Here is a 22,935-nt window from a genome sequence, read left to right on the forward strand (position 1 = left end):
CCTGTGCGGTGGGCACGTCACCAGCATGCCTGGGGTGGGATCCCCAGAGCATCCGAAAGTGCTAGCAACAGAACCAGGGAGAGGGAAGGGGAGGGGAGGCAGGGTGGCGGGAGGCCCAGAGCAACTCACAGGCTCTGAGCTGCCCCGTTCAGGTGCTGGGGGAAGACCGGCTGCCTCTTGGGGTCACACAAGCTCTGGGATTATCTAGGCAAGGAGAGGGACAGTGGCCGCTGGAGCCGAGTTTAATTTGATTTAAAAAATAAAGGTGACTGGGGCACTTGGGCAGTTCAGTTGGTTAAGCATCCAAATCTTGATTTCGGCTCAGGTCCCGATCTCATGGTTCATGAGATCAAGCCCCGTGTCAGGCTCTATGCTGACAGTGCAGAGCCTGCTTGGGATTCTCTCTCTCTCTCTCTCTCTCTCTCTCTCTCTCTCTGTGTCACTCTCTCTCCCTCCCTCCCTCCCTCTCTCTCTGCCCCTCCCCTGCTTGCACACACGCTCTTGTGCACTCGTGCTCTCTCTCTCAATAAACTTTAAAGAATAGAGAAAAAAAGTGACATAATTTGCACCCCGATCGAAAAGTTGCAAATCTTATTTGTCAAACAGAAAACTCCTTCAATGAGATTGAAAACAAAACAGTGACGACACCACCCCCTGCTTTGCCCCCAAGCCCTCAAGTATTCTAAACTCTTCGTGCCCTGGGGAACAGTTGGCCGGGCACTCATACGTTAGGATGAGGAACCAAATGCATTTCTTACTTGCTCATCGGTCAGAACCTGCACGTGGCGAGCACAAAGAGCCCTGAATTCGTCCCTGGAGGCGGTGTTCGTTTTCATGGTGTCGAAGTTGTCAAACTCCTGAGCAATCGCACAGTAACAGGAGCCCACTGCCTTGTGGATCCGAGCCAGGAGCTCCTGGTGTGCTGTTTCCTTGGGAGTCGTGGGTGGTGGGCCTTGGGGCATTTTCTCGGCCCACTCGGCAGCAGTCTGGGCAGAGCAGAAAGGAAGATTGATTCACTTAATAAATTATAAACCATCTCGTGGCTCTGGGCCCCGGGGGAGCCCCAACCAGAGGTTCAGACCTGGCGGACGGGTAAGCCTGGGCTCACTGACCATGGAAGAAGGAGCAAAAGTGAGTCAGTGCCACCAGGCAGGCTGCATGCAGAGTCGGCCCGGGGAGGACGGGACTTTGTCCTCATCCGTTCACTCACTCGGTCTGTCTTTTGGTCCATTTCACAAACACACAGCGAGTGTCTGCTCTGAGGGAAGGGACGGAACAGGGGGTATGTCTTTGGACTGCTTTTATTTCCCGACATTAGTGCAGTGGATTTATACTTACAGCGGTTAGAATCTGAAAGGCAGGTTTCGATGGCCGTTACTACGTGATGCTGCAGTGCCACTGTGGGCTAAGTGTTCCCTAAAGCCCCAGATTTCTCAAGGCTCACAGAGACTGAGTCACGGCGAGGGCAGAATTTGTGGGGTCGGAGGCAGAGGCGGGCAGAGGACCAGACCCCTAGCATTCTACACCTCTCCCTGGGCAGCGCGCCTGCGGGTTGGGGCCTCAGGACGCTGTCCATGGTGCCCGGGAGCCCCGAGGAAGGGCTAGCGGCAACCTGGGCTCAGGGACCCCCTTCTGGAGGGAGGAGGAATGGGCTCTGGGGAAAGAGGGGCAGAGGAGGATGTTCTTAGTGTATGTTTAGGCTTCTGGGCTGGCAAGAGGGCTTGGGCAAGGTGAGCGGGAGGGGTCTGGGGAAGACCGCAGCCCACGTTCTGCACATGCTGATGCCCACAATGGCGGACAGGCGGGACAGCAGGTGGGCCAGTCAGGAGCACAGACTGAGCTCACAATGAAGCCAGACGTGGGAGACCGGGGCTCAGAGGGCAGCTGCGTCCCGAGCCTCCTGAGAGGGGACAGCGCTCAGGGATGCAGTCCTCGCATCACCTACTTGCTGCAGTCAGAAAAAGCCCTCCACAACCAGACCTGTGGCCCCTGCATCAGCAGCTCAGCTCTTCGGGTTTGAGGAAGGGGTGAGGCTGGAGGTGGGAGGGGACACCGGGCTCCGTGAGAACCCACAGGTGACGACGCACAAGAGCTGTCCCCGGACCAGGGTGGACTCTGAAATACGCTGCGCCGCCTCCCTCAAACCCCGCCGTGCCTGTCAGCTGCAGCACCTCTCATGACGCACGGCGCTGTGATGAGACCTTTACGAGATTTTCACGACTAATCCCCCCCAAACGGTCATGTCTCATTTTCAGCAATATACGTATCATGCGTTACTATCCTTCAGAACAGATCATAATGTTACTTTATGAAGTTGGGTCAAACACAGAGTGCTGCTGCAAATATCTTCAAAAATGTGGCCACACTACACTCGGGCCACAGCCTGTCTCATCTTCAACCGCCGAAAGGTTAAAAGGAGCTTTTAAATACGTCCTCTTGGAGACATTCAAAGCAAATGAATGCCTTTCCTTTTTCATTCTAGAAACTAAGAGTGATGTCACTGACGCAGATGATACATGTTCCAACAGTTAAAGTTCACCTCCCATAGCTAAGCACGTGGCTAGCCCCCCAAACGTCCCAAGGGGTGCTGATGTTCAGATTGCAAAGGGAGCCCCCCCCCCCCCGACGGAGGGTCACGCTCAGACTCCATCCTCACACTTGTCACTCCTTTGTGTCCTGAGAAGGATGGGCCCCAGGTGGACATAACTGGAAAGAACACGGGTGGACGATCTACAATCTAGAACCAGAAGGTGGGAGCCCTGAGTCTGACGCTAGACTCTCCCTCTAACACACTGTGTGGCCCCATGCAAGCCACTAGCCCCTTTTGCCTCAGTCTCCTCATCCATCAGGGCAGAGTAAAGGTGACATGAGATGCTATATGTGAGTGCTCTCTGAAAGTGTTGAAACACACAGCAAATGGGAAGTACTACTCTTCTAGCAACAGGTATAGAAGAATCCTCACAAGGCGGATTATGCAACCTTAGGTTAATATGGTTTTAGCTCCAGAGGAAACTGAATCGTTTTTAAGCAAAATATAGATTACTAAATTTAACTTGAGTATTAGAAAGGTCTGAATAGACAGGTAACCATAAAAGAAACTGAAAAGGCTGTTATAAGATCTACCGTCTATTATTAAAAAGGTGCCAAGCCTAGCTGATTTTAAGGGCAAGCTGAATCTCACTTTTATGCAATAGATAATTTTTATGTAAGTCAAATTGTTCCAGCACACGGACAGGAATACATAGTATTCCAGCCCGTTATATATCTCCCTAATACCTAAATATGGTAAACACTTGAAATAAAAAATGTGAACCAACCTAATTTGTGGACATTAATGTGAAGACATTAAAACATTTTTTAAAAGACCATTAGAGATATTTAGCACCATTGTCCTTTTTTTTAAATAAAAAATCAACTAGGATTTATTCCAAGTATACGAGTCCTCCAAGAATTAGCAAATCTTGCGACACCTGGGTGGCTCAGTCGGTTGAGCGTCCGACTTCTGCTGAGGTCATGATCTCGCAGTTTGAGTTCAAGCCCCATGTCGGGCTCTGTGCTGACAGCTCAGAGCCTGGAGCCTGCTTCGGATTCTGTCTCTCTCTCTCTCTCTGCCCCACCCCCACTTGCCTTCTGTCGGTCTGTCTCTCTCTCAAAAATAAAAATTAAAAACATTTTAAAGAATTAGCAAATCTTTCAGTTCCTTACATTAGGTCACATACCGACAGATGGCAAAAAGGCATTAACAAAATTCAGCAGCTCTTCCTGATAGAAATGGTATAGAATAGAATACAATAGATAAACCACATAGAAATAAAACGAAGACTTTATGTGTAATACTCCCTCCCTATAAGAGAATATTAGCCAGATGCCATCTGCAAACATATTAAATGGGTGACAAAGCGTTAAAGTCAGAAACATGATAGGCATGCTCACTGTCAGTTCAATGATTCACATTTTTAGAGCCTCCAGCTTTTGAAATAAGACAAGAAGATGAAATAAACAGTATAAATGTTGAAAGACAAGATTCATCCTTATTTGTGGATGTGACTGCACAAGTGGGAAGTTCAAGACAACGAGGAAAGTGCCTGGAATGAAGCCAAAAATGCAAAAAAGCAAGACCATTCTGGGGGCAGTAATTATAACTCATTAGAAATTGTGTTGTGAAAACAACACACGTTTACATTAGTGACAAGCTCTTGAGTACCTTGGGAGAAATTTCATATGCAAGAGTAAGGTATACAGAGACAGCTGTGCACGTTCTGGGGGGGGGGGGAGGGGTAGAAAGCAAGGATGGGATGGCAAAGGGACGTGCACTGTGATCCCAGATGTGAAGACTGGATTTCAAAAGGCTTTCTCAAATTATAAATACAAGTTAATAAAATCCCAAGAAACATCTCAATGGATGGGGCGCCTGGGTGGCTCGGTGGGTTGAGCGTCCGACTTCGGCTCAGGTCACGATCTCACGGTTTGTGAGTTCGAGCCCCACGTTGGGCTCTGTGCTGACGGCTCGGAGCCTGGAGCCTGCTTTGGAGTCTGTGTGTGTCTCTCTCTCTCTGCCCCTCCCCTGCTCCTGCTCTGTCTCTCTCTCTCAAAAATGAATAAACATAAAAAAATGTTTAAACCATTAGACACATGGACATTAAAGTTGATACGGAAAAATAAATATAGAGAATAGCCACGACATTTTTGGGAAAGGCAAGTAATCAAGCCTTTGACCTGCTGGATATTAAAATGTCATAAACGTGCTATGATCAGAGTAGTGTAGCTGGTCTCGGACCATGCCAGTAAATCTGTGGCCACCTGCTCGGGCTGTTGATGGGTGGGAAACAGGCCTCTGCTGTGGCTGGGCCATGACGTCAAGGCTACTGAAGGAGTGGGGAACGGCGTGGCTGACCCCAAGTCAGCTCTGGGTTAAGAGCGGTCCTCACAAGCAAGAAAGAACATCCGAGCTTCACCAAGGAAAGTTCCTTCTTCTCTCCTGACTCGTCAACTTCAAACCATCGGCCTCCCGAGGTCTCCACCTCCGCAAATGGAGCATGTGCTTCGAGTAGCTCAGGCCCGGAGTCACCTGCGAGAGACCTACCCCCACTCCCTAACCGCCCACGATCCCAATGGAAGTTGACTCTCCATTCTCACCTCCTGGTCCAAGCCACCATCATCTCTTGCACAGATTACTGCAACTGTCTCCCTGCTTCCGCGCGCAGCCACTGCCCTCTGTGGATGACCTTTTTAAAGTGCACACACACCTGTACACACCCCCCCCCCCCAAGTATTAACACTTGTTCCCTCGACGGAGTGGTAGGCGAGGGCAGAGCCATCATTAAAAAGCCATCGTCCCTCTCTTCTGAGAATGATCTCTTTAAGGTGTGCATCAGGTCAAGCAAAACTCTCAAAAGGCTTCACCTGTTGCCCAGAGTAACAGGCAGAGACTCACAATGGCCCTCCCCGACTTGCCCTCATTACCGTCTGACCTCGCCTCTGTGACTGTCTTCCTTGCTCACTCTGCTCAGAGCCACCAGGCCTCTTGCTTTGCTTCAAACACAGCCAGCGCCTTTCTGCCTCAGGGCCTTTGCACTTGCCGTTTGCAGACTTCCTCCAAGGTCTTTAGAACATGTTTAGAACCACGCTCCACACTCCCTCTCCCCTGTCCTCGCTGGTGTTCTGTGGTGCTTTTTGTTCTCTGATCCCCTGTGTGTTTATTCCTTAATTGTCTTCTTCACCCTAACAGAAGATAACCCTCATGAAGGCAAGGGCTCTAGTCTTTTGTTCACTGCTGAATCCCCCACTGACGTGGCACACAGCAGGGTCTTATGCTTGTTCAAAGAAAGAATGGATAAGCGATGCACCCATAGAACGGAAAATGTCACGACCAATACAACGAATGAACTGGTGGGATCCTTGTGGGCCACTTGGGGCAGTGGCCCTGAACCTACGGCTAAAAGTCTCTGACCTTGTCACGATGCAAAGCAGTGGAAATGAAAATGAGATCCGGCTGTTTTCTTTTAACAAACTGGCACATTTTTTGACTGATGAGCTCAATGCTGGAGCAGGTGGAATAAGGGATCTAAAGCCGCAACAAGTTCCTGTGACCTGGCACCTCTCCTTTCAGGACTCTCCTTAAGGAAAGAAACACAGTGAGCTCATGGAATTATGACCATTACAGGATTATTTACAAAATTTACGAGACAGAAAAAAAAAAAAAAAAACTGGCAACAATTTGGATGTCTGACATCGGGGCAACAGTTAAATAAGATATATGGTATTTCTATAGGATGGATTACAATGCAGCTATTTACAGTCTTTTAAGGAATTATTTAATAATACGGTAAAATGTCTGTGACATACTAAGTGGAAAAGAACCATAAAATGGTCCAAGTGATCACATAAACACAGACACAAGACACAGACACACGAATATTAGTGCTTGTTCTCTGGGTGGAGAGGTAAGGGAAGACAAAGTCAGGAGGATGACGGGAACTCCCCAGCCAGGAGTCCTGCCGCCCCCGAGGGCCAGGGGTCCTGAGGTCCGGGGCTTGGGACAGTCTGGTTGTGAACGGTGCTGCTGAGAGCCTGGGCAGGGAGCCCTGCTCGGCGTGACAGCCCTGGATGTGAATGGGACCCCTGCTCTCCACCTGTGCACGCATCTGAGTGATGCCTGACTCCCAGAGCCCTGTGCTCACACGGGTGAGCACCTGTACTCGCAGAGAATGAACGTGGAATGCACGCCCTCGAGTACTGTACGGAGTCTCACCAACACCCGTGGGACATCTGCTGTGTGCCAGGCGCTCTTCCGGATACTGGGGAGGCGGAGGTTAAGAAGTAATCCGTTGAAAAAGTCTCTGCCCAGGGGGAGTGTCGAGGGGGGGATAGAGAGAGACCGGGGCGAAGTCTCAGGGGTGAGCGGAGATTCTAAGCGGGTCGCGTGCTCTGAGAAGGGGGCACCCTGCCAGGGACGTAGCTGGGCCTCCCTGAGGAGGAGGGACTGGCCTGGGAGGCAAGGAAAGGCAGGGGCAAGTCAGCCAAAGACCCAGAGCTGGAGGCCACGTCCTCACACGGCAAGGTCGGGAGGCTGGGGAATGCCCGGGGCCGGAAAGAGACAAAGGCGCTGGCCCGCAGATTCCGGGCTCTTTGCACACACGCCTCCCCCAGCCCTCCCCCGGGCCGGGGACACACGCAGGCACTTCTCAAGGAGAACAGAAGCGGCACAATTTCGTGGCCAACACACAAGAGTGCGGGTGACTGAAACTTCTCACCAAGGTGGATTTGCTGCCCGAGGGAAATACTCTTTTCCTGCCTGCAACAATTATTGCGTGTTCGCTGTCGAAAACTTAGCAACGACAAAAAGGGTACGAAGAACGCGAGGATCACCAATAACGCCACCCCCAGCGGCACCACCGTCATCACCTCGGTGCCCAGGGATGTGCCACGGACCTGGAGGTCCCCGGGCCCACGGCCGCTCCGCACGCCACGCTGCCCAGGGCACCCACCGGCCTCTGAAGGGCAGAGCCTCCTGGCTCTTCCGTCAGGGCGCTTAGGAGCCGAATCCGTTAGGCACCCGCATTCTGGTTCCCATCCCTGCTTTTTAACAAAGCCGCTCAGCCACCGCCAGCCTCGCTCCGAGGGACTGAAGACGCCAGGGAAGAACAGATGGCTCTTGGTCTGGCGCGTCTGTGTTCTGGAGCTTCTCACGTGATCATTATATCTGAATGGGGGAAAGAAATGGTGCTTTTTCTATAACTAGAAGGAATGTGTCTCCTAATCAGAAAGGACACCACTATCTTGAGATGCAAATGTCACTTTCCAATACTAGCTACGCTTCCCATAAAAGGCACCCTCACCCGGCATAGCAATCATAGCTGCAGCACCAAGAGCTATACAGGGAAGGAATCGGGTGCCGGGCGCCCACCTTCATCCACACTGTTGTCTGGAACGGGAGCCGCGGGGCCCGCACCCCGGTGCTCCAGCCCTCGACGGCTCATCTGACAACTGTATGCATGCCTGGCTGTGCCGGGTACTGTTTAAATGCAAAAAAGAAAAAGAAAATAAAAAGTGGAATCCTGTCCACCATGGGTCTGACCCTGTTGGAGAATGATTTATATGTTTCGAAGGAATTTTCTCTCATTTACCCAAGGGTACTCATGGAGCCTTGTTTTACCCATTGTCCCTCCTGATGTCGCAGAGAAATACCGTCCCCCACTGCCACAAAGAAAATTCCTGGTGCCTGTTGGCGAAACGTATAAAAGAAATAACGTCTCAGTACATGACGTATACAATCCTCACAGAGCCTGCAAATAACTTGGAGTGCTTCAGTTTCAAACATATCCACATATCTCACTTAGTAAAAACCAAGTCCCGGCTTTACAACATAAACCTGTGGTTCCAAATCTAGCCATTGCTCAGGATCCCCCAAAAGCTGCCCAGTGGGTGGGAGTCAGAGGGAAGCAGTGTGTGGGGGCAGGTCGGAGGGAGGAAGTCTAGGGGGGTCCGAGGGAGGCAGCCTGGGTGGGGGAGACCAGAGGGAAGAAGTCTAAGTTGAGGGGGTCAAAGAGAAGCGAGCGTGGACCTACACAGAATTCATTTGGAGCCCATCTCTTTGGCCCAGCTTCAGGGCTCCTCTCCCTCTTGCAGGCTGATGTCTCTGCCACTGTCTTGGGCCCTCACACAGCCATTGGCTGAAGACATGGGGAGAGCCTTGTAGGCACAGCGCTGGGATCCCCAGCCCGTGGCTCATCCTCCCCGCTCAGGCCAGGGCCATCTCTGGGCCCCTGCACGAGCACACTAAGAAGGGGCCCGCCTGGCCGCTGCGGGAGCACAGTAATCCAACAAGGGTGTGCCAACCGGATGGAGTGCACCTGCCGGGGCCAGACCTTCGGGCGGAGGGTGCTGGGCCTGGAGGGCAAGGACATGAACCAAGGGCTTTGGGGCTGCTGAATGGAGCTGAGCTCTGCCTTTTTCTTATGGCCTTGAGCAAGACATACACCCCTCTCTGCCTCATTTTCCTCACCGGGATAAAAACAGAACCATCACAAAGGGCGGGCCTGGGATTTCAGCAGAATAAAACGGTGCAGTGTTTGGCTCAGTGCCTGGCAAACGCGGGCTGCCACTCTCGCTGCTGTTGCTGCTGCTGCTGGGGGTGTTATTACAGATATTTTTGCCTGAGTCTGCCAGACCTGGGTTTGAGTCTCAGCTCCCGGTTAACACCGTTTCTACCCTGAGTAATCGGAGGCATTCTGGTGCATTCTATACCTGTAGGTCAGGCCGCCTGCCAGGGAGGTGGAAGCCAGGTCTGAGGTGTGGTCACGCACCCCAGGAGCTGGGGCATGAGCCCAGGTACCCTGTGACTGTTCCACAGGACCCGGGTCTCCTGAGCAGCTGCCCCAGGGCCCTGGGCGGCAGGGGTGCCGGAGGCCAGGTCATGGGCTCGGATTCAGGATGGCTAAGCCAGCGCCCTGCTCGGACATCGTGTGGCTGGCGACTTCACGCGAGTCACTTCACCTCTCTGGGTGTAGGCTCTCTGTCTGTAAAGTAGTGACAGCCACAGCAGTCGAAGAGAACCATCCAGCACAACGCAGACACAATCAAGGAGCACACCATCCATTTCAGGAAGGCACTGTACCAGCCCGCCTGAGATAAAGATGAATTAGCCTGTCTCTGCTGCGGGAAACTCACATCTGAAGCAGCGGGGGAAGCTCCAGGCGAGGGGCTGGCTGACCTGCCTCTAACCCAGGAGAGGGAGCAGCACTTGAGGAGGGGGTTAAGCCGGCGGCAAGAACGAGGGTGTGTGCTCCAGAAGGGTTAACTGAACCCGGAATTTTGTTAGCTCCCATGCAGTCTATCGTACGCTTCTTGCAACAGCTCGAATAGGGGAATGATTCCTGAAAAGAACCTTCCAGCATACTGTCACTAAGTTATGTCCAGCCACGGTCTTGGCTGACTTAGGAAATTGATTTTGCACTACATTGTATCCCAAACAACTTCTCTAGATATAATAGGGAAGAGGGAACGTAATAGGGAAGAGGTGGACTGAATTGTCCACTAACCCAATAGAGCTGGAAACGGAGACACACGTGTATTTGTTCCCTTGTGGGATATTGCATTCAAGGCTCTATTTTTCTCAACTCTCCCTGTATCCACGTCCTCTGTCTGCCACGTGGCTTTGGATTCAGCCATACGACTTGCTTTGGGCAAGGGAATGTTGTCAAGTATAACATGAACAAAGAATATAAAAAGCACTTGTGTGACTGGGCAAATCCTCCTGTGCCAGCGACACTGTCTTGAGAAGAACAGGCCTGGGGCACAGCACTGGTCCGAGGAGGAGGGTGAGAACACGTGGAACAGAGATGACCCAGGCATGCCACCCAGAGCTGAGCCAGCCTAGATCGGTCACAATACAGATGGAAAAACGAAATAAATGCTGCTGTTGTGGAGAGGTCGTGGTTGTTTGTTACTTAGCGGTAGCTGACCAACACAGTTCTGAATGTTTAGTTAGTAAGAAATAGACGAGGGTGGGCACAGAGTACAAAGAAAAGGAGTTATGTTGTTTGGTGTGGATGGTTTTTTGCGCTCAGTGTTCCTTGACGATGGGCACGCTGCAAGGGAACTTTGGGACCCTCCTCCTGCAGGTGTCCCAGGTGGCGGTCACCTGGCTGGGAGCAACAGGCTTGACAGTGTGGTGTATCCAGGCGTCAGATTAGAAATATGTTGGTGTAGGGTTGTCTGGGTGGCTCAGTCGGTTGAGCGTCTGACTTCGGCTCAGGTCACTATCTCGCGGTTCATGGGCTCGAGCCCCGCGTCGGGCTCTGTGCCGACAGCTCAGAGCCTGGAGCCTGCTTCTGATTCTGCGTCTCCCTCTCTCTCTACCCCTCCCTTGCTCATGCTCTGTCTCTCTCTGTCTCAAAAATAAATATAAACATTAAAAACACTTTTTTAAAGAAATATGTCGGTGTATTAATTTAGCTATTATGAAGGTTGTAATTAGCTAATCAGATAGCACAATTCTCCTACTAAGTTTTGTTCTAAATACTTAGGGACACAATTCTATAGTTTCTCTAGGATTCCTTACAGGAGGAAAAAAAAAAAAACACAACCTCGAAACTTCATACAGAATAAGAACACAGCAGGTAGCAAAACTCCTAATTAGAAATACTCTGTAAAGAATTCCTCCACTTCCTTTTAAAGAACAGTATAATTACTTCTAAGAATCGAAAAACTGCTTCATTTGATCAAATATTTTGATTAGCAAAGAAAATTAATTGTACTGTATCTTCATTTGTATTTACAGTGAATAAATGAATGTTAAAAATAACAACATAAGCGAGACTGCCTGTCAAAAAACAAGAAAAAAAGATAAAACGTTAAAAAATCCAGATGAGCATAAAGTGGAAGCTCTTTGCGCAAGCGCACTGCTGTAGACCCTTACCACTGTATCGTGAACCAGACGCTTGCCACTCTGAGAGCCCCCCAACTCCCCCCGAGGGTGGACTCTCATCCACTAGGAGGTCTCGAGATCTGAGTGACCAGTGAATTGGTGTCCATGACCCAGTGCGCCGTTTGCGGAAGTGGGGAAGTGACAGTAGGGTTCCAGGCATAACCCAGGTTTCATGGCGCCATGACCACTGCCTAGACCTGAGATCTCTTTCCATGCAAGAATTCCTTCTGGGCAATGAGTAATGGTCGGTCTAAAGGTTCCCAGAACTTCCTTTGGAAAGTCTGTAACCAAGACATGCTTCCAGTCAACTGAACCAAGGTACTGAGACCCCGTTCCGGAGGCCACCTTTCAATGCGCCTCCATCATGTAGGTGCTGGGCTAGGGTGTTATGGAAGTTCCTCCAATCCTTGAATCGCCCCCTGAGGCAGCCATGGTTCTCCCTGTTGTTTAGACAAAGGAAGAGGGGCTGAGCTTCGAGGGGTAAGGACTCCCCTGCGGTTGGACCCCAGGCTACTCCCCTCCACTGACAATAGAGCTCGAGATGGTCTGAAGTCAGGGCTACGCTCCTCCCACGCAGCATGGCCATAGCCGCCTACCACACGCATGAGAATGTAAGTACCTACCAGTCATAAGGACGTGACAACTCATACATAGGACGAGGACCTACCCACTGTGTATCGTGCACTGGCCCAGGCACTGGGAACAGAGGCCTGGATGGCAGGCTGACCCCCTGCCCTGGAGGAGTGGAAGCTTTTGCAGGTGGCTGGGGGAGCCGAGCGGGGAAGGGAGACCCACCCTGACAGCCCCACCCTGGGCCTGCCTCCCTGAGCCCTTCCCTCTCTGGCCTCACCCCCACTGCTCTTGCCCTCTCCCCTCACCCCAACCCATGCGAGTCATGCCCACAGTGAGGAGCCGTCCCCACGCGGGTCTCTGCACGCGCGGGTGCCCACCCGGGAAGCCCCATCTCCTAACATCCCGGCTTGGCACAAGCTCATCAAAGCTGCTGGCTCTCCTCTTTGCCCTGATGATGCAGGGTAAGTCCTCCCTCCTCTGGTTCCAAGCTCACTTCCATCAGACAGCCCGACACTCACAAAGGATCTCTCCAAGATGCCTTTGCAAACGCCCAATTCACAAACCCTTCGCCAGCGTGAAATTGCCATAAAATGCAGGGAAATAAAGGAAACATTTGAGCCACCCCTTCAACCCTTTAATGAGTCAATAAACTCATGGCTGAAGTCGTTTATGAAACTATTAAAATAAATTCTTCCACTCAAATAAATCCCACACCATATAATCACATCATTACTAAACATTAAACATTAAACACACACTCACTGAAGAAGGAGAGAATAAAAAAAGAATAGTGAATGCAAATATTTGGGGTTTGCTGTGCTCGGTACCAGGCAAAGCTCTTTCTGCATTAACCCACTAATCCAAGTAACAGTCCCACAGGGTGGACGTGAGGACGGGTCCCATCTGACGGGAAGACTCTGAGAGCACGAGCCTGCTGGCTCTTCACTTCTACCTGTGTGACCAGGAATGGATGCCTTGACCTCTCTGTACCTCAGTTTCCTCAACTGCGAAATAGGGATAATGATAGTGCCCGTACCTTCAAAGGCTGCTGTCAGGAGGTTGGCTGAGTTAATTTACGTACACGCTTAGACCAGCGCCTGCCCAATGTGTACATCCGTTGGGATGCTGGAGTCTGACTGTGGGCGACAAGATGGTGTTGGTAACTGGCCAGGTACCATCATTAGGGGGGTGGGCGACTTGCTCCTTCCTCTTAATCTCTCAGCATGGACCATCCAAATTCAGGCCTCAGTAGAAGTCAAGAGATGGAACTTTCCAGTCTGTATGCCAGTGGTCACAGCTATTTCTGCCAGAGCAGGAGACACTCGGAGGGAAATGGGAGTATGTCTACCTGTCTTCCCGTCTGCCCGGCCCCCAAGATGGGCCCAGTGCCTGGCACACATTCTCATCCACATTTGATGAATGTTGGAAGCTCAGATTCTTGGGGAGCCCGGCTGGCTCAGTCAGTTAAGTGTCTGACTCTTGATTTAGGCTCAGGTCATGATCTCATGGTTTGTTAGTTTGAGCCCTGGGTCGGGCTCTGAGCCGACAGAGCAGAGCCTGCTTGGGATTTTCTCTCTCTCTCTCTTCTCAAAATAAGTAAACTTAAAAAAATATTAAAAAAAAAAAAAGAAAGTTAAGATTCTTCCAGGAGAATACTGCATCTGAGCCAGACCATAGATAGCTCGCCTACAAGTTAGACACCAAGGCATAGGACAATAAACAAGACACCAGCCCTATCCGTATTCTGGATTTTCTCTGCAAGACTTATTTGGGACAATGACTTCTTGGGTTGATTCCTGGCTTCCTGATACACTCATGACCTTGTACAGCCAATGGTACAGCACAACTCTGGTCCTTAATTGACCACAAATTATAATTAACTTAGACTGTCCTGGCTCCAGAGGGACCAATGAATGGGGACCTGCCTGGCCCGGCCACGTCACAGTCCATTTATTTTGAACATCTAGGTAGCATCTCACTGAGGCTAGGAATCAAGAAAGGATGCCAACGCGTATTGGAGAGGGCGTGCTTGTGAGAGTGTTTTGAGAATGCCAGAGCGAGTGACAGACACAGGGTGCAGCGTCGGAGGAGCTGGGACACGGAGGTGGACGAAAGCCCGTCCCCGCCCACCCCCTCCCACCAAGCACGGAATGTCTGGGTTTGAGAAAATTCACTCACTCAGATTCATAGTAACTACTTGAGTAGAAATTCAACATGGATATGCTTTCTTCCAAACCCTGTTGACTGGACAGGATCACCTCCCTGTCTGCCTGAAACGACTGTGTTTGAGAAGGGATCCCTCAGATGGAGACGTGGTGGGCGGGCAACGTGACCTCCCTGCACAGGTGGAAGCCAGCCTGTTGCGGCCCCCTTCACATTTCTGCCAGGGGCATCAGAATCCAGGCTACGCTCCCTTTGGCGGCAGCCCCTGTCCTGCCTCCAGGGCGTCCTCGCTGGCAGCTGCTAGGGCAGCGGGCGCCCGGCCCCAATCCTTCCTCGGAGGTGGCTCCAGGCGCAGGTGGGACCCGGGATGCGTGGCGCAGGAGCTGTAACCGAGCCGATCTGGGAGAGTTTTTAACCTTGAAAGAATGACTTTGCCCAGGCTAAGTGGCAGCCACGTAAGTTTACCAGGTTGTACACCGAATTATTCATCTTCTGGGACGACGGTATTTTCATTCTGCGGCTTTTATCGCTACGGTTGGCTTCAAGCGGGCTGTCTGTATTGTGCAAATGCTGGGTCAGCGCTAGGACCAGTGCAGACGCTGATGCCCAGAGGGAACAGACATCTGGTCGTGCCGAGGTGCCGGCAGTGACCACCAGCAAGGTAGCCGGCTCACCCAGCCCAAAGGGCCAGAGTGGGGAGGTGGATGTGTCCTGTCTGCCTGACTCCCACGGGGAGCCACCCAACGCCTGGAGGCCCCGCCGGGCAGCTGCTGCCAATATCCAAGGCTATGGGTGACAATACTCCTCTTTCTCACTTTAGGCACAGTCAACCCAAGAGCCCTTCCCCCTGGCCAGTCACCAGGGCCACCCCACGCGTCCAAGTCGGCCTGTGCTGTCCCTCACAACCTGCCATGTCCTCAGTGGTCTCGAAGACAGTAGGTAGTAAATGTTGGCTAGCAAGTGGAGAGTGAGTGAAGTTTAGGGGAAATGTTTAAAAAATCATGGAAATCATATCAAGAGGACTTCGCCTTTCTTGCCATTGGGAGCAAGAGTAAATAACAGTAATGATACATCTTAATAATTTACTTAATTTATCCCCAATAATCTTAGCACTGTTTCCTGAAAAGGGAACTCCTCATTTTTTATCCATTCATTAAAAATACATGGACACCATTATATTTACAATAAAAAGAAAGATAAATCCAAGTAACGCTGTTAACAACTAACATAAATACAGTGTTCATAAAAGATTACAAACATTTTGATGTGCTTTACGGTTCCTTCTTCGGCTAAAAACTACAGGCTTAAATTCTCTCTCGGAAAAACCCGTCTTCAGATTATTTAACATCTCGCTGAATGACTTTAAAGACCATATATTATAAACACAAAGTATGGGAGGATCTCATTGGCTCTCCGTGTGCTCCAATGTGACAAAATAATTACTCTGCATTAAATAAGGATGCGTTTTGTTAAAAAATTCCATTATTTCCATGGTAATAAAGTAGAGAGATTTTATATGGGTTTCTGGTATGTCTTTTAAAAATTCTATTTCTGCTCTGAGCGATATTTTTCTATTCACGGAAGATACTGAAAGTGCACTTTAAGACTTAAAAGAAATGTTAAGCGGGGACGATTTTCTAAAAACAAGGTGATACTCTCTATTTTGCACATAGCGTTTTGAATGTAAAATGTTTTTCCCAGAAGTGAAAAAGAGCTATTTGCATAGGCTGGAAATTCAGATAATGTTTTCACCCAGTCTGTGGGAATCGTGTGAAAAAGGTACCGACACCATGGCTCAGTACTTGTCTTTTTTCTTCTTTTGAACTAAGCCACCGGGTAGCATTTCGGTTTCAGTACTCTGTCCCCCCTTCCTTCATGCCACACTGGTTCGTGCTTCTCGTCTTGAATCGGGGTGTGACGGTTTGGCAGGAGGGAGGAGGCATGCAAAGACGGGGGCCCCTCTGTGTTCCCCCGGCTCACAAGTCTCTGGGCCCCCAGGAAACCCTGCGTGTGGCTCTCGGAGCCGAGCGTGGTGCGCGACAATGACGCGCCGCCCCGAGGCCCCGCCCGGGCTGGGGCGTGTTGATCCGCCCTGGCCCGAGGCCCGTGACCCGCGCTTTGAGAAATGCTGTCTGACTTTGGCGGTGCGTAATGAGGCGGCAGAAGGAGCACGGAGGAGACGCTGCGCCATGCCAGAGTTCCATACCAGGATCTGAAAATAATGCGGCATCTGTTCTGAAAAGCGCTCGGATGATTTTCACATGTCGTGTGTGACAGGCATACGAGACAGGAGATCAATAGAAGTTTCGGAGGACAGATGTAGCAGGGTATCCAATATAAGAAACGGGTTGTGAGTAGGTGCAAAATTCTCGTCTCTACTCTCTGCATACTTTCAATCTATCCGAGGCCTTACAAAGCGTGTTGAAAAGTTGTTCCTTTTCCAAGAACGGATTCGGTTTGGCGAGGGATTATTCAGGGTGAACCTCCTTTGCAGGGAGCGGTACTGGCTGTCTTAATTACATTTTGGTAATCTGCTTTTAATTACTTGTCTCCCATGTGTCCCCTAGAGGGGAGGGATGAGTGGTATCATATTTAATGAGCTTGAGGACGATGCGTTAACTATTCCCATTATTTGTTACTTCTTTTTCTTCTATTAAAAATGCCAGCCCAGGATTGAACTTTAGAAAGAGGCTCGGCTCTCCCACAGCCTCCTCCCCGTTCCAGCCACCTGACTAAGCTAACTCACGCCCTTGCTCAGAGGTCTCAGTGATCTCAAAGGGACTGAACTCTGGGGCAGAGAACAAAGGGCAGGGGTGGCCCCTGCCCCTCCCGCCCTCTGCAGAGAAACAGGAAGAAGGAAAACCCCCACATTGCTTGCTCTGTCTCGAACTGCCTATGGTCGCCGCACATCGAGGCCACAGACCCTGTCTTCGTGCCGGACTTTCAGCCTACAAGTCCCTTGATCTGCTTGTTCTCCTGGTCGACGCGCCTCTGCCCAAGTTCGGGCTTCTCAACAACGCCAGGAACAGCGGGAGGAGGGCTGTGCAGGGGTCCGGGCGAGGCCGTCTCCGTGTCCCCAGCCCCGGCCACTTCCGGCCCAGCACGCTCACTCCCGTCCCTGAGCACATTTCGCATCATCACTTATTTTGCACTTCATCCGGAAACCTCTCCGCGAGAACATTCGGCAAAGTGTTTCCGGAGGCGAGGGAGACTCTGGGAAGGAAAATCAGGTACAACTAATGTTCGCAAAGCAAGCTGGCCACATTGGAAGCTTCACCCTCGGTCCGGGAATTCCCGAGTGGACAGAGATGCTCATGGTGACCTGTGAGGGAGGATGGCTGTGGCCGCACTGAGGTTTCCCTCCCCTGCTGGCGGGCCGGCTGCCCCCTGGCACTGGGCTGTTGGGAGGGCTCAAGGCGGTCAGGCACTACGCCGCTGGAAGGGTTTGGGCTCATACTCCTAAGTGCTCGACAGAGGCACGCTATTGCACTAGAATGCCGAGCACTGGAGGCACCTGCAGGACCAACGCCGGGGGATCGGCCAAGTCCGTTAGGACACCTGTCCCAGCAGACCCCTCCTCCCTTTTTCCTCCCCCTAGAGGCCAGAAAGCTGCGGCTGTTCCTGCCTCTCATTCCTTCACGGAGCATGGATCAGTGAAGCCTGTCTGTTCCGCTTTCCAAATGTTTCTAGAACGGAGCCACGCCAGCAGCATCCCTCCCGGAGCCGTGAGCCTCCCGCCTCGCTCTGGTCCTTGGCCCCACTGTCTCTTCTCCAGACAGCAGCCACAGTGAGTTTTCTGACTTTCTAACCGACGCTCCTCTGCCCCAGGTCAGCGTACTCCTCCAGCCGCCGCTTCCGTATGTCACTTACAGTCAAAGCATTACAGCCTGCACCCTGACCCCAGGCGACAAGGCCGCCTGCCCCATCCCTCCCCGGCTGTATTTCCTCTCTCACGCCCAGGGAAGACACGCCGCGAGCTGATGGGACACCTTCCTGCCGAGTCCTTGAACTAGCTGTGTCCCCTAACGCCCCTCCCCTAGAGGCCACCTCCTCTAGACTCTTCAGACATGCCCTCCTTCTGTCCCGCTTTATTTTCCTCGGCAGCATGTTGTGGAATCTGACGTAGGATACATTTCTCATTTCTCATCTCCCCATCTCACAAGCCCCTGGAAGGCGGGGACCGCGTCTGTCTGGGTCACTGCTGGCCCAGCACCAGCTGATCGCCGGCATGTAGGAAACGTTGGCGGATGGAGGAGTGAGTGAGTCCACAGCGTGGGAGGGCACGCGTCAAAGGAAATCCAGGTTCTGGAGAAAAATCAATAGCCTGGAAGATGCCAGTGACACCACAGTAAGTGAAATGGCAGTTCTGGGGGAGACGGTGCGGGGCAGCGAGAAGCTGGGAGGTGGAATGAGAAAGCGAGACCTCACCTCTCGTACCCACAGTCCCGAAAAATGCCCAGGAGGGTTGTTTTAAGAAATCCAAGGGTGACCGAGAGGGAAGAAGGTGTGCTGCAGGAACAAGTCTCAGTGACTGCTCTTGGGGGGGCAGAGGGGTGAAGAGTTGATCCAGTAATCTCTGCTTTTAACGCTCTCGCCACTGTTCAATTTCCTCTCCACGGGGCATATATTACTTCGATACAAATACGAAACGATTGTTGAAAAAGAGCCTTTTAAGAGCTGAGAAAATCCGCCAACAACCCCCAAGTCAGCAGCATATGCGCGCTGTCCTACACATACCCCCAAAGGATACTCGCACAGAAAACAGGATTGGAAGTAAATACACCAAAATGTTAATAGTGGTTGTCCCTAGGGATAACTTTAATTCTCTCCTTCAAAATTACCAGAATATTCCAGATCATGTAAAATGGGCATAAATGACTTCTACAGATATTAGCTTAGGCCACATCAAATTGTCAGTATTCGGTCACGTCTGGCTCTAAAAACGGCGACTTCATGTGATTCCACCCAATAGAAAAAATTACTTTAAAAAGTACGGGGCTGCTCTTGAGACCAATAAAAATATTCCTATCTTTTGACTTCAGTTATTTATTTCTTTGGACTCTTTTCTCTAGGAAAGAATCCAAAATGCAGATATAGATTTACATATGAAGTGTTCATGGCGGAGTAACTTACAACGGCAAAAGCTGGGAAAAAAATCTAGACGCTTAAAAAGCGGGGAGGAGATGGAGTGCTACAAAGGCGTTTTGGCCCATGTTTGGAAAACCTTCCAGCGACGTGGTGCAATTTAACCTGGAGGAGAAAAGAAGCAAGATCCACGATCACATAGCCAGTGTCACCTCCATTCTGTAAAAGAAAGGAGCATATCTGCACACTGTGCTCACGGCAGCATTATTCGTAACCGCTAAGACGTGGAAGCAACCACCGATAGATGAACGGATAAGCAAAACCGGGCGTATCCCTACAGTGGACTATTTTTAGACTTAAAAAGGAAGGAAATTCGGACACAGGCTACAACACGCATGAACCTCGAGGACACTATGCTGAGCCGAAATAAGCTAGCCACAGAAAGACAAATACTGTATGGTTCCACTTCACCGCGGTCAAAATCACAGCGGCGCAAAGCTGAGCGGTGGTCACCAACGGCTGGGGAGAAGGGGTTGGGGGGTTAATTAGTGTCTAGTTTCGGTTTTGCAAGATGAAAAGAGTTCTGGAGGGGGTGGTGGTGATGGTTGCACAGCCGTGTGTATGGATCTTAATACCACTCAACCGTGCACGTAACAACGATTAAGATGGTAAGTTTTACGGTAAGAGTGTTTCGTCACGATAAAAGGACTAGGGAAAAGATGCATTAAGAAGGCGGGGGGGGGGGGGGGGGGCGGGGCGGAGATCTCCAAGGCAGTGTGGCACATCGAGAATGTCTGCTCCGGAGCTGAACCTGCCTGGTCTCCTCTGCTAGTTGACCCGGCGGGAGTCTGACTTCCGGAGAGCTTTGCTGGGATAAGAGCCTGGTGAGACCGTGTGGGGAGAACGGCCCAGCACACGGTGGGGGTTGTTCTTGCCAACACGGCATCAGCATGGGGTTTTGAGCCCCGTTTTCTTTTTTGCACTTTCCTGGATCTGCCAGAATTCCCACAGTGAATATCTAAAGTCAGGGGAAAAAAGTGTACTCGTTAAAAATAGTGAGCATCACCATAAACAGAGAGAGAAGACGAGTCACAGGCCAGGAGGAGGTATTTGCTGCTCACGTACCAACAAAGGACAGGAACCCTTCTCAGATAATGAAACCTGAATGGCTCATAACACAAGAAAACGCGCAGGCTTACTGATATTCAGATGGGCAGGAATGAAAACATCTGCCGATACCCAGGACTCCTGGAGACCTGGAGCGTTCGCAGCTCTCACCCAAGGCTGGTGGGAGCGTGCACTGATCAGTGCAGCCACAGCGGCGGCCCCTGGGATGCTGCCCCTGGGATGCTGCCCATGCACGTGCCCTCCGATCCCACGCAGGGTAACTCCGAGTGTCACCAGGGGACCGACGCAGGAGGCTGGCTGGTGCTCTGCTTGTAATGGAGAAAACTGTAAACAGCCTACACGGTCATTAGCGGGAGGCTGATAACCGAACAGGGTGCGTCCATTTAACAGAATGTATTCACTTGATGGATTCATTTTATGGCAGCTTAATAAGGGAATGCAGTAAGACCAAAGGGATAACACGGCTAAGTCCTGAACGCGTGAGAGCAAACAAAAAAAAGTAAGCACAGAAAACAGTATTCGATGGAGTACCACTGGCATGCAGTTTGAAAACGTGCAACCCGACAGCATCCATTGCTTAGGGAGGGATGTCCGTCTAAACGGCAACGAGGAAAGAAGTCACAGCCCACACGGGAGACACGGCACAGCATCGAGGGGCCTGGAGCTGGGAGAGACCTCTTGCTCACAGACCAGCTCTGCCACCTGCCATCAGGGGGCCTGTGCGCAAATTAATGTCTCTGTGCCCTAGGGTCCCCATCTATAAAAAGGGACATTAATAGCACATGCCAAGTATTGGTATTAAAGGACTGGGCGGGTTCATGTATGTAAAGGACCAGGAAGAGTGGCCCTCGGAAGGCACTGTGTAGCGTTTGCTGTTGTTAGCATTACAAAGAACCTCAGATCTTACTTAAAAATGTTCACGCTGTCTGCTCGAGTATGTGAATGTCCAAGGGTCCGTCCTGGATCAGTGATCAAGGATTTGTGAACGTAGGTGTTCGTCACACATAAGAGCATATGCCATTGGAAATGACGTAGGTATCCGGCTGCAGAGGGACAGTTCAATATACGGCAGGACAGACCCCCTGTGATTTGACCGCTGCATTAGTTGTGGATGGCTCACATGTTTATTTTCATCTCTCCTTCCATGCAGGCGGGGACCATGCCACTCTGTTCCCTCTGTTCCCTCTGTTCCCTCTCAGCACGGAATGGCGATCAGAGAAATCCGTGTTGGCTGAAACCGGACTGTGATTGTTGCTAACGATTCGGGTCCATTTACGGTTAGAGATCAAGAAACAGCCTCAGGGTAAATACCTGGTGTGGCCAGAAATGCAGTCTGGGGGGAGGAGCAAGAGCCCTGCAGTCAGTCACACACCCTCCTCCCGGGAGCCCTCCCTGACTTTCCCAGCAATCTCTCCTCCTGCTGATCATGTCTCTGTTAAAGCCCACCCTCTCCACGCTCATCTCCAGCCCAGATTTGGCTGATACACGCCCCAGGGACCGGCACATAGGGTGTCCTCAACAAACATCTCCCAAGTGAGACCCGGTTCCCTCACTTCCGCCTCCGGGCCCGACACACTGTGGGCCTCACTTCTGTGGACACCAGGTCATCTTCAGGGATCTAAGATTCCGGAGAATTCTGAAGCAACCAGACTAAAGCAAGCTCCCAAAGTTCTTTGAAAACAAAACAAAAGAAAACCAAAACAAAACAAAATAAAAAGGTTTTCCATAAAGTATACACACTTACCTTTTAACACTCTATGTAGAATTTATACCAAAGTTTCATTTGGAGTTAGCTAATTACATGAGGCGATTGCCCTTTTACTTGATGTCATTTTAATCAATTACCCGTTTGGCAAAAACTACTTTTAACCCGGTCTCAAAGAGAGGTGCTCAGGTAATGCCAACATCCTTACCTCTTCGGAGAAAGAGTCGAAGTTCTGGAGAAAATATTTCCAATTTATATGGGGGCTTAGATGAATTTTTAGTTTTCTCAAAAAATAATGATACTGGTTATCTGTGAGTTTGTGACAGAAATCCTTAAGAACTTGTCCAAAATCTGAAGCCTTTACAAACCCAGTGTCCTCTTTATCCAATGCAGAAAATGCCTGCAAAGAGAGAGAGAGAGAGAGAGAAGGCAGATGTTACCATCCAGTGAATATTTAAAAAATATTTTTTTTATGTATTACTTTTCGGACTGCGAGTGAAGTCAAGTGTATTCGAGTCCCGCATAAGTCCTACCTTACTGATCAAAGGCACCATGACTAAGACATTGAGACAGGTAAAGGAAGCATGGGCCTGGTGTGAGAGCTTCTGTGCTGCAGGGAAGGGTGGCTTCACTGGCCCCCCACCGTGTGGCTATGGAGAGGCAGGGGAGTGAGGAGCCCTGGCCCCTTTCCCATAGGGCTTTGAAGCCACCCGAGCTCCAAGGAGGCCAGCTTGGCGGGGGAGGAGAGAGGCTCCGGGGGTGAAACAACGTGCCCAAAGTGACTGTCACAGGGGGTTCAGATGCAATTCTGCCACAGTAGGGGTGGGGTGGGGGTCTCAAGGTGCAGCCTGAT

The 22,935-nt window shown here is 50.9% G+C and overlaps 1 protein-coding gene across 7 annotated transcripts in view; it reads right to left on the reverse strand.

Moving 5' to 3' along the window:
- The window catches only part of EFCAB6 (EF-hand calcium binding domain 6), a 245,050-nt gene that overhangs the window by 19,556 nt on the left and 202,559 nt on the right, over positions 1-22,935 (reverse strand). For all 7 annotated transcript variants that reach the window (XM_053226905.1, XM_053226903.1, XM_053226901.1 and 4 more), the window contains 2 exons: positions 22,291-22,482; positions 759-986 (listed from right to left, as the gene is read on the reverse strand). In XM_053226905.1, coding sequence (XP_053082880.1) covers positions 759-986; positions 22,291-22,482 — 420 coding nt within the window. The remainder of the gene's footprint in view (positions 1-758; positions 987-22,290; positions 22,483-22,935) is intronic.

Source organism: Acinonyx jubatus, chromosome B4 (assembly GCF_027475565.1).
Source record: "Acinonyx jubatus isolate Ajub_Pintada_27869175 chromosome B4, VMU_Ajub_asm_v1.0, whole genome shotgun sequence".
Classification (NCBI taxonomy): Eukaryota; Metazoa; Chordata; class Mammalia; order Carnivora; family Felidae; genus Acinonyx; species Acinonyx jubatus.